The sequence below is a fragment of the Xyrauchen texanus genome, chromosome 6, assembly GCF_025860055.1.
Source record: "Xyrauchen texanus isolate HMW12.3.18 chromosome 6, RBS_HiC_50CHRs, whole genome shotgun sequence".
Classification (NCBI taxonomy): domain Eukaryota; kingdom Metazoa; phylum Chordata; class Actinopteri; order Cypriniformes; family Catostomidae; genus Xyrauchen; species Xyrauchen texanus.
In genome coordinates this window covers 49,710,977-49,727,853 of record NC_068281.1, presented here as the reverse complement: position 1 = coordinate 49,727,853, position 16,877 = coordinate 49,710,977, and the positions used below count along the sequence as shown (strand labels likewise).

The 16,877-nt window shown below is 38.1% G+C and overlaps 1 protein-coding gene across 1 annotated transcript in view; it reads right to left on the bottom strand.

The window, feature by feature from the left end:
- LOC127645647 (phosphatase and actin regulator 1-like) overlaps window positions 1-16,646 on the bottom strand; it is a 67,618-nt gene extending 50,972 nt beyond the window's left edge. The window contains exon 1 of the mRNA XM_052129322.1: window positions 16,512-16,646. Within this exon, the coding sequence (XP_051985282.1) occupies window positions 16,512-16,587 (76 nt within the window). The 5' untranslated portion in view covers window positions 16,588-16,646. The remainder of the gene's footprint in view (window positions 1-16,511) is intronic.
- Between the last annotated feature and the right edge of the window lie 231 nt (window positions 16,647-16,877).

The window sequence follows — 16,877 nt, the reverse complement described above, 5'->3', positions numbered from 1 at the left end:
CATTGTGCTGCATAAAGCAGTTGTTGCATGGTGATTTTACACAAGTGTCACAGTTAAATTGGCCTGGTTGTTTTAGAAGCAAGCTTCAAGTAGCTGGTCAACTAAAATAAAGTGAAGCTTTCAAGCAAAATATAAATTTAACATAACAAAACCATCCTCCATCGTGGATCAATGCCAGTCCAGGGCACTCTCCCTACTATTGTTTGCCAGTTTAGAGGGCGTCCATTTGGTCGAACCACTTCCACTTTTCCTTGATGGTTCTGTAGTCACTTTTATTAAATTTTTTACTTTTCCCTACACTTTTGGTAGGTCCGGTGGTAGCCGTGTGCGGCCAACAGCTGAGACACTTCCTGAGAGACTTTTTTCGTTTCGCTCATCGCTAACGAGAGGATTGTCTGCACCTCGTTTATTGACCATGGCGTGGTTTTGCGCATAGACATTTCTTTTTACAATTCAAAAGTCGTGTGAACAAATTATACTGCTATCGCTGTTGCTAACTGTAAAACTAGCGGGTTGATGTCACGTGTTTGAAATCCAGTGACGCTGGTAGTGGCGATTCTCTCTGACCAATAAGTGATCTGCAGGATTTTGACGTCACATTTAGTATCGGCTCGGCTCGCTTGGAACCTCGACTGAGGTGGTACTAACAAAAGGTACCAGGTACTATCCACAGTGGAAAGCCCCAAAAAAACGAGCAGAGTCGAGTTGAGTCGAGTTGTACCGTGCAGTGGAAAAGCCCCATAAGATACCTCATTTTGACAAATTCTACATCAAATGTATCCTTCATAGAGAGTACAATCCCAGATTCAAAAACTAAGAGAAAAATTAATTCAAGATGGCAGATGAAGAGAATTAAAATAACTTATCTTTCATTCAATACTGAAAACTGTGGAAAAGTATGAATAAAATAGTTCAGTCTAATTCAAATTTAACTGTTTCACCCAATATTTGTATGAACTATGAATTTGATTGGATCATACGTTTAAATATCAGTATTAGCAGTATCATGTCGTTGTCACGATTCATGAATTCGCTGTTTCCTTCATGTCCCGTGTTATTGTTGTTCTGTGTGTTTGAGCGTGTGTTAGTGGGCGTTACCGCTTGTTCCATTGATCAGCGTGCCAGCTGATCTCATTCACTGCACCAGCTGCTGCTTATTACCACCATGTATTTATACTCATCTCTATTTCCTCTCTTTGTCAGATCGTTGGTTTGATGTCCTCAGTGTTTGTTCGGTTGTTTTCCTGTCCGCTATCTTTCTGGTTCGTGTCCCTGTTCGGTGTCTTCATAGTTCATCTCATCCGGATTCCACCTGCACTGGATTCACTCCTTCACTCTCTCCAGCCCCTCCCGTTATTCTGTACTGTTTCGTGTGTTCTGACCTCTCACATTAAAAGAGTGACTTGCATCTTTGCTTCCGTTGTTTTACTGTGACAGTCGTTAGCTTAGAGGCATGCTAAGGTCAAACATTTGGAATAATTTGTGGATGTAAACGATGATGATAAATAAAGAAATTTAATGCAGTAATTTCTGCTCTGAACTGCCATGAAATTGCCATTGTCATGACAAAATGCACATCTTGTTTTCTGTTCAGTGTTATTGTTATCAAAGTTTTTTGATTTCGCTGACGATAACAAAGACAAGACAAAAAGGACACATCATGATGATAATTAAACAATTCTAATTCCAACATTTTGTTGACAAAATAATGGCAAGAAAAAATAGTACTGCAAGATATTAACAGTGCATTAACAATGTTTTTTTTTTTAAAGAATTGATTCATATAATCCAATCATGGTATGAGCTACGTGATGCTTTGTTGTTGAAATCCAAACTGAAGCACATTGCTATTTGCTTGCTGAGGCACTCTGGGTGTTTTTGGCACATTATGTTTATTTTATGTGGTTGCTAAGTAGTTGCAAGGCTGTTCTGAGTGACTTGCCCAAGTCACAAGAGTCCACTTCCAAGTCTCTAATATCCATCTTGAAATTGCACAATTCCCTCCTTCATTGTAAATCAATGGAATATTCCACGCTTATCCCACAAGACACACAGTCAAACGGCACAAAGACACAACCAGACCAATCTGACGCTTCATGCTTACATTGGAAATTAGAGTGGAGTGCTGGTTCATTTCTGCAGTTACTGATGATGTTTCATCAGATGACAGGGACTTCTGTCATTAATCTGATAGAAAACTAATTTCAAGCCTTTCATTACTATAGAACTCAACTCACAGCTTTCTTCTCTAGTAAATGCATCCTTTATTGGCTGCATCTTTTCACATGAAGGCTGAGGATTCTCTTTCTCCCTTTGTCACCTTTCTTCCTTTTATTTATTTGTGTGTCAGCCCTAATATTGATAAAATGAATGCATGTGATTGGTTGAGGCAGGAGACAATTCTACTACAGTATACTGTGTATGATACACTCAGGGATGCAACTCTGGTCTGACACATGGAATGGGGAAAGGGGTGGGAATGTCGGTTATATCCGACATAAAATGGAATTTTCATTTTAATTACACTACTGCTGTCGATTCAAAATGTTACAATTACACATTAATCATACCCCTTACCCGTAAACAAATTTCATTATAAAAGTACATGTTTTCATAACATTGGAGCAATTTAAGCTTGAAGGACATGTAACTTTGTGTTTTTATGAGTCTTGTCAGCAGGGGACAGTGAGCGTTATTTGACACACGAACACAGAATGAAAGAGATGCAATCTTGACAGCTGGACGAAGCACAGCAGAATGCAGGGATCTCCAGAGAACATTTTAAATGTATTTACTTGATGCTCAGCTGATCATGATGTCTACAATTCTTTCTAAGTCCTCCGTTCGTTTATTCTCTCAGCTGCCATGGATGCAAAATGCACTTAACACCTCCTCCATCCCCAGTTCCACCTCTAATACTCCTTTAAGGTTGTATTGATTCTCTTTACAAAATTATTTAGTAAATTCTCAGGTAATAAATGATTATGTGCTTTGTACATGATCTGTGCAATAATTTAACAGTAATGTTAAAGATCTTCACATTTCATTATCTCTTATTTAGCAAATAGATGTTTAGATGGTCTCAATAATTACTTCTACTGATCATTCTTATTGCTCTCCTTTGAAGCATAACAAATGGATAAGTTGTATTCCCATTTCTCCACACTGCAAGACAGTACATGATACAATAAACAATTATTGAGCAATACAAAATATACACAAGGCATTATAATTGAACAGTTTCTGAACTTTATACAAATGTGCAATTGATTCCAGCATAGTTTATCATCAGTAATGATTCCTAGAAATTACTTTTATTCTTTTAATTTTTATATTGTCTATTTGCATCTGACATTTGTTATCAACCACGTAATTACTAAATGTCATACATTGTGGTTTTCCAGGATTCAAAGACATTTTATTTCTATAAAACCCCTTTTTCCTCATTTTCAATTATTTTTCAACCATATTCAACATACAGGTGGAACTCGAGAAATTAGAATATCATGCAAAAGTTCATTAATTTCAGTAATTCAACTTAAAAGGTGAAACTAATATATTATATAGACTCATTACAAGCAAAGTAAGACATTTCAAGCCTTTATTTGATATAATTTTGATGATTATGGCTTACAGCTTATGAAAACCCCAAATTCAGAATCTCAGAAAATTAGAATATTGTGAAAAGGTTCAGTATTGTAGGCTCAAAGTGTCACACTCTAATCAGCTAAACACCTGAAAAGGGTTCCTGAGCCTTTAAATGGTCTCTCAGTCTGGTTCAGTTGAATTCACAATCATGGGGAAGACTGCTGACCTGACAGTTGTGCAGAAAACCATCATTGACACCCTCCACAAGGAGGGAAAGCCTCAAAAGGTAATTGCAAAAGAAGTTGGATGTTCTCAAAGTGCTGTATCAAAGCACATTAATAGAAAGTTAAGTGGAAGGGAAAAGTGTGGAAGAAAAAGGTGCACAAGCAGCAGGGATGACCGTAGCCTGGAGAGGATTGTCAGGAAAAGGCCATTCAAATGTGTGGGGGAGCTTCACAAGGAGTGGACTGAGGCTGGAGTTACTGCATCAAGAGCCACCACACACAGACGGGTCCTGGACATGGGCTTCAAATGTCAAACATCTTACCTGGGCTAAAGAAAAAAAGAACTGGTCTGTTGCTCAGTGGTCCAAAGTCCTCTTTTCTGATGAGAGCAAATTTTGCATCTCATTTGGAAACCAAGGTCCCAGAGTCTGGAGGAAGAATATAGAGAGGCACACAATCCAAGATGCTTGAAGTCCAGTGTGAAGTTTCCACAGTCTGTGTCATCGGCTGGTGTTGGTCCACTGTGCTTTATTAAGTCCAGAGTCAACGCAGCCGTCTACTGGGACATTTTAGAGCATTTCATGCTTCCTTCAGCAGACAAGCTTTATGGAGATGCTGACTTCATTTTCCAGCAGGACTTGGCACCTGCCGACACTGCCAAAAGTACCAAAACCTGGTTCAATGACCATGGTATTACAGTGCTTGATTGGCCAGCAAACTCGCCTGACCTGAACCCCATATAGAGAATCTATGGGGCATTGCCAAGAGAAAGATGAGAGACATGAGACCAAACAATGCAGAAGAGCTGAAGGCCGCTATTGAAGCATCTTGGTCTTCCATAACACCTCAGCAGTGCCACAGGCTGATAGCATCCATGCCACGCCGCATTGAGGCAGTAATTAATGCAAAAGGGGCCCAAACCAAGTACTGAGTACATATGCATGATTATACTTTTCAGAGGGCCGACATTTCTGTATTTAAAATCGTTTTTTTTTATTGATTTCATGTAATATTCTAATTTTCTGAGATTCTGAATTTGGGGTTTTCATAAGCTGTAAGCCATAATCATCAAAATTATATCAAATAAAGGCTTGAAATATCTTACTTTGCTTGTAATGAGTCTATATAATATATTAGTTTCACCTTTTAAGTTGAATTACTGAAATTAATGAACTTTTGCACGATATTCTAATTTTTCGAGTTTCACCTGTAGAGTGCGTCTACAAATACTTTTTTGGTGCTTTTTTGCCATTTTGACTTTGGAATAACATGACGGTGAGTAATTGGTGACAGAATTACGTTAACTATCCCCTTAATCAACTCATCATCATAGCCGTCAATCTGCAGACGAAATCCATAACCATCATGTAAATCATTTTGAGGTGTTGCTTGCAACACCATTCTGGGCTTGCGCTCTTTGTTTTCATGGTTGATGTTTTATTTGGCATGTGGATTAGAGGACAATGGCTATATGGAAAATGCTGTATATCTGCAAACGTATTTAAACCTACATTTATACCTTTTATGGAATATATTAAAAAACCTCCAGTTTTCTATAGTTCTATCTATCGTCTGTCTGTCTGAAACCACTATTGAAATTCAGAGCTTCTATTTTGCATTCTCTTTTCATTTTATTACACACTATTTTATCAGATTTAACTTTTTGGAGTGAAAAGTTGCATTTAATGTTTTGGAATGAATGGATTTGAGAACGTTTTGGTATTTGATATTTCAGCCAACCTGATGGTCACACATTTACACTTGATAATGTTAATCCAATTAATTTACAAATTCTTAATTCAAAAGAATTTACGTTAAATACTATTTTTGTCTGGGACATATGCATGTAAAAAAAAATTCTGTTGGCTACCCAGCCCAAACAAGTTGAGACCTGTATTCCTGAATTACGTATTGCCATTTTATTAGTAAATGAAGTGAAGACAACTTCAACTTCACCGTTGTCCAAAAACAACAACAACAACAGTGTAAATGAATTGTGCTACAGAAGTACACCACAGTGGGATACTGAAATCGACAATTTTCACAATTAGTTAATGTGGCAGCTTGATCTTGATTTTTTTATTTGATTAATTGTGCAGTCCTAGTTCATTTTATAGCAGTGGTGTAGCCATGGGTGCCAGGGTGTGCAAATGCCACCAAAAATGTAAGCTTGCACAACTAAATGAAAATATAATTTTTTTTACACTTTACTGTTTTCTTCATGTCAGACATGATATTATCCTTTATTTATATTGGCTTAATGCAACAACAGTATTATTTTTCTTTCTTTTTCTTTCCTTTTTTTCTGCCAAACCTCCTTGTACTCCATAAATATAAAGAATGTTCAAAAAGGGGTTTGAATCTTACAGTTGTGCATTCTTCTGTTCAATACAAGGCATTAAACATTTATTTATTTTCCACAATTAAGTTTTTAAACAAATTCATGCAACTTAAACCTGGTGTATTTTTAGACATTTTCTGTATTGTGCTAATTGTACCACCATTTATATTTGTGCCTTTAGCATATTTTGGAAAATAATGATGAATCATTCAAAATATTTTATCAAAATTACAAACCCAATTCCAAAAAAGTTGTGACAGTATGAAAAATGCTAATAAAAACAAAAAGGAGTGATTTGTAAATTATATTTACCCTTTGCTAAATTAAAAACACTACAACTACACATATGATGTTTTACCTTGTGAATTCTTTTTTAGTTTTTTTTACCTTTTTGTTTATGTGCAGTAAAAGTTGAGACAGGAACAATTTAAGACTAATAACAATTTTACGAGTTGAAATAACAAGGCGATGTGAAACAGCAGATGTTAAACAGGTTAAAGCAAGGATCATTGTCGATTGGCCAACAGATGCTTCATCAAATAATCCAGTACTTTGAGAACAATGTTCCCCAAAGACAAATTGGAAGGATTTTGGGCATTTCACCCTCTACACAATAGTTTAAAGATTCAAGAACCCTGGTCAAATCTCGGTGAGTAAAGGGCAAGAGGAAAAAGTACTTAAATATTGATCTTTTTTGCACCAAAGAGATCGTATCGCTTTAGAAGACATTAATTTAACCACTGGAGTCATTTCAATGACGTTTATGCTAACTATCTGTGATTTTTGGAGCTTCAAAAGAGAAATCTCTATTTAATTGCATTTTAAGGACCTACTGAGCTAATATATTTTTCTATTTTTTCTTCAAATGTGTTCTGGTTAAGTCATGCACCTGGGATGTCATGTTGGTCAGTAAATAATGAGAGAATTTTCATTTTTAGGTGAACTATCCCTTTAAGACCTATTTAATACCTGAACGAATCTACACAATCTCGAAATAAATAATGTATAACAGGTTATCTCAAAGTTCAAAATATTAAAGACATGTTTTCCACTCACAGTTATTCACTTAATGAGTTCATGGAAGAATTATATTTAATCATATACAGGTGAAACTCGAAAAATTAGAATATCGTGCAAAAGTTCATTAATTTCAGTAATTCAACTTAAAAGGTGAAACTAATATATTATATAGACTCATTACAAGCAAAGTAAGATATTTCAAGCCTTTATTTGATATAATTTTGATGATTATGGCTTACAGCTTATGAAAACCCCAAATTCAGAATCTCAGAAAATTAGAATATTACATGAAATCAATAAAAAAAAAACTATTTTAAATACAGAAATGTCGGCCCTCTGAAAAGTATAATCATGCATATGTACTCAGTACTTGGTTTGGGCCCCTTTTGCATTAATTACTGCCTCAATGCGGCGTGGCATGGATGCTATCAGCCTGTGGCACTGCTGAGGTGTTATGGAAGACCAAGATGCTTCAATAGCGGCCTTCAGCTCTTCTGCATTGTTTGGTCTCATGTCTCTCATCTTTCTCTTGGCAATGCCCCATAGATTCTCTATGGGGTTCAGGTCAGGCGAGTTTGCTGGCCAATCAAGCACAGTAATACCATGGTCATTGAACCAGATTTTGGTACTTTTGGCAGTGTGGGCAGGTGCCAAGTCCTGCTGGAAAATGAAGTCAGCATCTCCATAAAGCTTGTCTGCTGAAGGAAGCATGAAGTGCTCTAAAATGTCCCGGTAGACGGCTGCATTGACTCTGGACTTAATTAAGCACAGTGGACCAACACCAGCCGATGACATGGCTCCCCAAACCAACACAGACTGTGGAAACTTCACACTGGACTTCAAGCATCTTGGATTGTGTGCCTCTCCATTCTTCCTCCAGACTCTGGGACCTTGGTTTCTAAATGAGATGCAAAATTTGCTCTCATCAGAAAAGAGGACTTTGGACCACTGAGCAACAGACCAGTTCTTTTTTCTTTAGCCCAGGTAAGATGTTTGACATTTGAAGCCCATGTCCAGGACCCGTCTGTGTGTGGTGGCTCTTGATGCAGTAACTCCAGCCTCAGTCCACTCCTTGTGAAGCTCCCCACACATTTGAATGGCCTTTTCCTGACAATCCTCTCCAGGCTACGGTCATCCCTGCTGCTTGTGCACCTTTTTCTTCCACACTTTTCCCTTCCACTTAACTTTCTATTAATGTGCTTTGATACAGCACTTTGAGAACATCCAACTTCTTTTGCAATTACCTTTTGAGGCTTTCCCTCCTTGTGGAGGGTGTCAATGATGGTTTTCTGCACAACTGTCAGGTCAGCAGTCTTCCCCATAATTGTGAATTCAACTGAACCAGACTGAGAGACCATTTAAAGGCTCAGGAACCCTTTTCAGGTGTTTAGCTGATCAGAGTGTGACACTTTGAGCCTACAATACTGAACCTTTTCACAATATTCTAATTTTCTGAGATTCTGAATTTGGGGTTTTCATAAGCTGTAAGCCATAATCATCAAAATTATATCAAATAAAGGCTTGAAATATCTTACTTTGCTTGTAATGAGTCTACATAATATATTAGTTTCACCTTTTAAGTTGAATTACTGAAATTAATGAACTTTTGCACGATATTCAAATTTTTCGAGTTTCACCTGTAGACCAATATAGATGGATATATAATGGGTTTCTATGGGGGAGAAAAAGGCTGATGTAAAAACAGCGTCTTTCTTCTTGGATTATGATGTTGTTGTACATTATTCCACACACACACACACACACACACACACACACACACACACACACGTGCGCACACACACGCATATGCAGATGAAATACTAAAGGAATCAGTTACACAAATAAATGCGGTTGTTACTCATGAAACTTTGATCATTTTAAACCTATAAAAATATACTTTCAAAAAACAAGAATGCACATACACATCAAACTAAAAATTGAATATTCCTTTCCACTGCCCCACCCCGAGAACCCTCCAAAAAACCCAAATATCCACCCCACTTCCTATCAAACAAATCCCATTTTCCCTACCTTCTAAAAATGTCCTCCTCAAGTGCTACCACATCTCCCCGCACCACTCCCGAAATGAGGGTGCCCCAGCCATCTTCCACCCCGTAAGAATTATTTGCCTGTCAACCATAACTCCGGCTAGGACACAACTTTATAAATGTCTATCCCCAAAATGCATGACCACCCCACCACTTAAGTTGCAGAGTCTGGGGCAAAATGAACACTGTGTATCCAATACGTCACACATAAATCTCTGAACCCTCAACCAAAATTCTTGTATCTTAACACATCCCTAAAAAACATGGGTTGTGTCCCTGTCTTCTGAATTGCATCGCCAGCAGGTGGGTGTGCCTTTAAGACCAAGCCTATACAATCTAGAGCAGGGGTGCCCAATACGTCGATCGCAATCTACCGTCGATCGCAAAGGCAATGCTGGTAGATCGCAGAAAATTTAAATGTACTTTCGTTAAATTTTAATAAAAATAAATATAATGTCTTTCCATCTTTTAGTTTCTGTCTGACTTGCACTTGACGAGTAAATATTGACCCGGCGATGTTATGTTTATTCAGTTGCCATGACAACTAGGTTTGCGCATACGCGCCTTCCAAGGACTTCTGAGAACATAGCGCGAAATTGCGATACTACTGCCCGGAATTAGGCAAAACTGAATGGAATCAGACAGTTTTGCCTAATCCGGGCAGTAGCATTGCAATTTCGCACTCTTTAAAACCTTAAATTGCATCAGACGCACCCTTGAATCTCTAGATGTAGACTTGACGTTTTTTTTAATCCTAGCCCACACTTCTCCTCCAGTACCAAGTTTAAATCTTTCTCCCATAATCTCTTTATAGAAGTTAAAGCTCCGTCCCCCAGACTCCTGAATCTCTGAGTAATACACTGTTATCTCATGACCTTTTTCAAAATCAGTAATCACCTCTCCCAGAGTATCTGCTGCTTTAGGGGGGTGTATGCTACTCCTAAAAATAGTACAGAGCAGGTGGCGCAGCTGTAAAGAACTGAGATCTGGGAATCCTGAAATGTTGGTCCATATTTTCAAATTATCTCAACACTCCACTCTCATATAGGTCACTGAGTGTATTAAACTCCCTCTCGATCCACTCTGACCAGCAGAAAAGGGACTTATTAATACGTAATTTTGGGTTTAACCATATGCTCGAGGCAACATTTCAATAACTATCCGAATTAAACACTCTGGACACTTTTGTCCATGCGAGCAAATGCGAGATAACGGGGTGTAACTTAACTTCTCTGGTTAGTTAATAGAAAGGCTTTGCAATGGCAAAATAGAGGCAAGATCTTCCTGTTCAATACAGAACCAGACAGGAGCTCTCTCAAGTGGGAGCGACCAATGTCTGAGACCGAATGCATAATAATAAAACAAAATCTAGTAGGTCTAGCCCACCTTTGTCAATCGGCCTATGTAACTTATTGAAATGTAATCTGGGATGCTTACCATTCCAAATGAAGGACTTCACTATGCTATCAAATTGCTTGAAATAAGATAGGGGGACATCTACAGGGAGAGAATGTAGGTAGTTGATTTTTGGAATACAATTAATTTTAATAATGTTAACATTCACAATCATAGATAAATGTAATGAAGTCCACTTGCCCACCCCACATATAAACATTGATTTCAGGCTTTAACCTTTGTTGGAAATCAGGATTTTGCAAAAGGGATACATAAAAGCACCAACTATATGATTTAATTTTCTCCGTATGTGGCAACTCACCAGGGTGTGATCTGAGACTAAGATGCTTCCAATTGAACAATCAACAACAGATGAAATAAGGGACTAGAATGAAAAGAAAAAAATCGATTCTAGAATAAATCTTATGGACTGATGAAAACATTTATAGTCCCTCCTATATGGGTTTAAGAGTCTCATAATATCTGTAAGACCAAGATTTTTACACATCCTGTGAAGCGTCACTGTTGCTCTAGGGGGCTTGCACACTTTTGCTTCACTATGATCAAAGGACTGAATCCATCAAAAGATTAAAGTCTCCTTCCAATATTATATCATGAGGGGTGCCAGCAGCTTGCAACATCCTATCAAGATCTATAGAAAAGCCCTGATCATCAGCTTTAGATGCGTAAATATTAGCCAAACTCAATCTTTGCCCCTGAATTTCTGCTTAAACAATAAGGACTCTTCCTAATTTATCTTGTATCTGTTTGAGACATTTGATTTGTAGATCTTTACTCATCAATTTAATGACTCCCATGCTCTTACTTGAGCCAGCACTAAAGAAAAATGCCCTCCCCATATCTTCCTACATTTTTCAGCTTCCTGTGGGGAGAGATGTGTTTCTTGACAAAACACTATATCATATTTCTTATGTTTAAGAAAATAAATAACATTCATTCTTTTTATGGGGTGCCCCAACCCATTCACATTCCATGTGGAGAGAGACAATCCACTTATTTTAACATTTGACATTTTGACATATCAGAAAATATTGATTGTGTTTCAAATTTAATTGAATTGATCGGGGCCTGTTGCCTTTCGCGGATCTGTGAGCCGGAACCCTGTGAGCTTGCTTGATTTCCAGCTTATGGCATATTATGTCGAGCAGACATGTGAAAAGCTCGTCTAGGAATTTTACCATAACTTGGCCCTCCTCGTGCTCAGAAATTCCAACAATTCAGACGCTGTTTTGCTGATTACGATTCTCCAAATCCTCCAGTTTTTCCCAAAAGCGTTCCACGTCTATCTTGGTCACAAGTGGATTAACAGCTAATTCCCTCTCCAATGACTCCAGATAATCGATCCGTCTCTCGACGTGCCCGATTCTTGAAACCAACTCATTTCCATCGCAGTAATCGATCGATGTATAACAGCAAGATCCTCTAAGTCGGCAACAACTTTCGTCAACATCACAGACACACTTGCCAGTTGACGTTAATATCTCCGTCCAAACCGAGTCCCTGGTATGCGGGCCTGTCTAATGTATCAGCTTGGCCACGTAAGTGTCTTTTCATTTCTCCAGAGCCAGAGGATTTTGAATTCTTTGACACGTTGACTTCAAAGAACAGATATGTAGCAGGGTGTATCGAATCTCACCGGTTTATGACATAAAATAATTTAAAACTAGCAAAGTGCGCAGAGCTCACCGTTTACACGTCCGCTCCTCGCATGGCGTCACATGGCTCCCAATACAATTCCCTTTAAACCATTAAAACCATTAGAATATATATGAAGGTTTTGATTGTTTTTTAGCAGGTGTGTGTGTGTGTTCTGTGTTCCTGTCTAATGACTGTATTCACGATGTAAGTGCCTCTAAGACAGTGAGAGTATTTGCTGAATTAGTTGTATGGGGAAAATCATGCACCACTGTCGCAGCAATCCAATTGTTTTGAAAACTAGCTTGCACAACACTGAATGAATGACACATAAACAACACAGTAGATTTGAAGGATTATAAAAGGTCTAAAATCTATTAACATTTAAGTGGTTGGACAGCATGGGTTATAACTGTATGATGCTGCATTCATCATCAGCATACAGTGAAATTATCAAATTAATGTTTTTTATTATTATTATTTGTTATTTAGCATGCAATTTTTAACTAAAGAAATGTAAAAAAGAAAATTCAAGCAGTTCAGTCCTGTAATATTTCTTATCTTTTCGATCACAATGATTACATATATATATATATATATATATATATATACAGGTGCTGGTCATATAATTAGAATATCATCAAAAAGTTGATTTATTTCAGTAATTCCATTCAAAAAGTGAAACTTGGATATTATATTCATTCATTACACACAGACTGACATATTTCAAATGTTTATTTCATTTAATTGTGATGATTAAAACTGACAACTAATGAAAATCCCAAATTCAGTATCTCCGAAAATTTGAATATTACGTAAGACCAAAACAAAAAAAGATTTTTAGAAATGTTGGCCAACTGAAAAGTAGGAACATGAAAAGTATGAGCATGTACAGCACTCAATACTTAGTTGGGGCTCCTTTTGCCTGAATTACAGCAGCAATGCGGCGTGGCATGGAGTCGATCAGTCTGTGGCACTGCTCGGGTGTTATGAGAGCCCAGGTTGCTCTGATAGTGGCCTTCAGCTCTTCTGCATTGTTGGGTCTGGCGTATCGCATCTTCCTCTTCACAATACCCCATAGATTTTCTATAGGGTTAAGGTCAGGCGAGTTTGCTGGCCAATTAAGAACAGGGATACCATGGTCCTTAAACCAGGTACTGGTAGCTTTGGCACTGTGTGCAGGTGCCAAGTCCTGTTGGAAAATGAAATCTGCATCTCCATAAAGTTGGTCAGCAGCAGGAAGCATGAAGTGCTCTAAAACTTCCTGGTATACGGCTGCGTTGACCTTGGACCTCAGAAAACACAGTGGACCAACACCAGCAGATGACATGGCACCCCAAACCATCATTGACTGTGGAAACTTTACACTGGACTTCAAGCAACGTGGATTCTGTGCCTCTCCTCTCTTCCTCCAGACTCTGGGACCTTGATTTCCAAAGGAAATGCAAAATTTATTTAATCAGAGAACATAACTTTGGACCACTCAGCAGCAGTCCAGTCCTTTTTGTGTTCTGACGCTGTGTCTTGTTTTAACAGAGTGGCTTGACACAAGGAATGCGACAGCTGAAAACAATGTCTTGCATACGTCTGTGCGTGGTGGTTCTTGAAGCACTGACTCCAGCTGCAGTCCACTCTTTGTGAATCTCCCCCACATTTTTGAATGGGTTTTGTTTCACAATCCTCTCCAGGGTGCGGTTATCCCTATTGCTTGTACACTTTTTTTCTACCACATCTTTTCCTTCCCCTCTCTATTAATGTGCTTAGACACAGAACTCTGTGAACAGCCAGCCTCTTTAGCAATGACCTTTTGTGACTTGCCCTCCTTGTGCAAGGTGTAAATGGTCGTCTTTTGGACAGCTGTCAAGTCAGCAGTCTTCCCCATGATTGTGTAGCTTACAGAACTAGACTGAGAGACCATTTAAAGGCCTTTGCAGGTGTTTTGAGTTAATTAGCTGATTAGAGTGTGGCACCCGGTGTCTTCAATATTGACCTTTTCACAATATTCTAATTTTCTGAGATACTGATTTTGGGGTTTTTCATTAGTTGTCAGTTATAATCATTGTTACGTCCCATGTCATAAATTTGACTTGTGTTTTGGAGTATTCTTGTTTTTGTTTTCTCTCTTTCCCTCTCTGTTTTCTTGCCTCTTACTTTCGTTTTCAGCAAGCGGGCGTGGTATTTAATTGGCCCGTTTTCCTGTCAATCTTGGAGATGCTTGTTGATGACATCGCGTGTCTCCACCAATGAGGGCGGACTATGTGAGTTTAAAAAGGAGCACCTTCGTGGAAAGCGCCCGATTCATTCTTTGTTTGATGCCTGCTTGTGCGTTTGTTGAGACTGTTTGCCCTGTATCATATTTGTTAATCGGTAAATGTTTATGGTGAAGTCTGTGTTCTTTGACCCTTAATGTGATGGCCCATTCGTTCCCTTTTCTCTGTTTTCTTTCTTCGTGTTAAATTAACTGATGTTACTAAACGGGGAAAAGAAAAGAACAGGTAAGATATCACGTGATATACATGTGCCACACTGAGGTTTTCAATTGTGTTAGAACACTAGGTTAGTGACGCGTGCCATCCCTTGTATTTTTGTTATAGTGAGAGTAGGATATTTAGTTCTGTAGATTTATTTTCTTTTGATATGGTTTGTTTTGTGAAGTTTAATTGTTGAGTTAGATTAGGGGTATTCATTTTCTTTTAGTAAGATTGGTTATTGTTTTATTTATTTATTTGATTTGGCACGTTCCAAGTTCTTTTCATTTTCCCCTTTTCCTTGTGTTAAAATACTTTATTATGGGATATTTGTTCTGCCATTATTCTTTATAATAAATATTGATTTTTTTCTACCTTCTATTAAGTTTGTTGATGAGATTGCTTTCCAGTACCTGCACAGTGTTTATAAATGTTGCACCCTAATTCCCCTAGACCGAAAAGGGTTCGTAACAATCATCAATTAAAAGGAATGAACACTTGAAATATATCAGTCTGTGTGGAATGAATGTATACATTATCCATGTTTCACTTTTTTTTATGGAATTACTGAAATAAATCAACTTTTTGATGATATTCTAATTATATGACCAGCACCAATATATATATATATTGATTACCACAAAAAAGTTTTTAGACTCATCCGTCCTTTTCTATAAAAAGTAAAAAAGAACTTAAATATTGATCTGTTTCTCACAACACCTGTTATTTCACTTCAGAATACATAGATTTAACTGCTGGAGTCGTATGGTCTATTCTGCCTCTATGTGATTTTTGGAGCTTCAGAGTTCTGGTCACCATTCTCTTGCATTGTGAGGACCTACAGAGCTGAAATATTCTTCTAAAAATCTTCATTTGCATTCTGCAGAAGAAAGAAAGTCACACATCTGGGATGGCATGAAGATAAGTAACAGAATTTTCATTTTTGGGTGAAGTATCCTTAAACTTGTATTGAACTCAAAACGAGTTCATTAAACAAAACGAGTAATATATAATCAAAGTGAAATTGATTGTTTGTGTTGAGAATGAGATCAGATTTCTACTCTTCCGATTGGCGTTGTGTTTGACAGAATTAAGGAATGCTTGATTCAAGAATGTAAGATGATGTAAGACTGCAAGGTGTCCCAATACAGTACGGCAATACATCAGCAGATATCAGCTGGAGCAATATAGCAACAGCGTTTTCATCCAGGTGGACCAGTGTTTGATTATCTGGCACAAGATCAGTGATAATAAACCAATCAATGGTGTTGACCTGCAGCCACTCCTTCATAAGCACTTCACGTCTGTTTTTGATCCAGCAGAACAAGCAGTTCAGTCGCACCAGTGATGTGGATAGTATTCTTAACGTAAATGTATGTCTTTCCTCTTCGATGCAAGCAAAACAGACATATTTGCACTCCTATACAACGCATTTCTGTTGACAAATGCAGACGTTGTGTGTATTGATGTAATAATTCCCATATAAGCTACAGTTGCAGCGTTTGCCTCGTGTTTTTATTAGTAGGCTACTGACTCAGCACGAACATGACGGCAGGTCACCATGGCAACAAGGGATGCTGCTTTGCACAGCATAATTTGTACACATCTGCAGACAAGATCCCATCACAACAATTTCTATATCATCGCAGATTTGCTACACTATTACCTCCCTGCGTTATGTAACAACAGATTAAGCTCCATTATCGTCCAACACCGACTACCTGTATGTAATAGAGCTAAGCTTATTGTTGTTCTTTTATATTCGCGATACCTGTTTTGAGACTGACGGATCTCCTGACGAGGTGCGGCGCCCTCCGGATGGGTCTGAAGTCCGCATCAACCTCCATGAGCAGCCACTGCTGCCTGATTCACTGGGATGGACAGTGTCGCTGGCGGTAGGACCGCTGGGCGGCAAATGTTGCTCGTCACTGTTTCCGAGACATAAACGGTCTCCTCCTCCAGGGGGCGCATGACACCTCAGAAAGACGAATACTCCATTGAGCCGCAATCAAACCTCATAACATGTTTTGTGCAAATGAAGACATTTATTTGCAAGAAAGTATAATTATAAAATGATCAATGAATCCAATAATAAGTAGACCAACACTAAGTCTGTGTCATATGGGGTAGAACATCC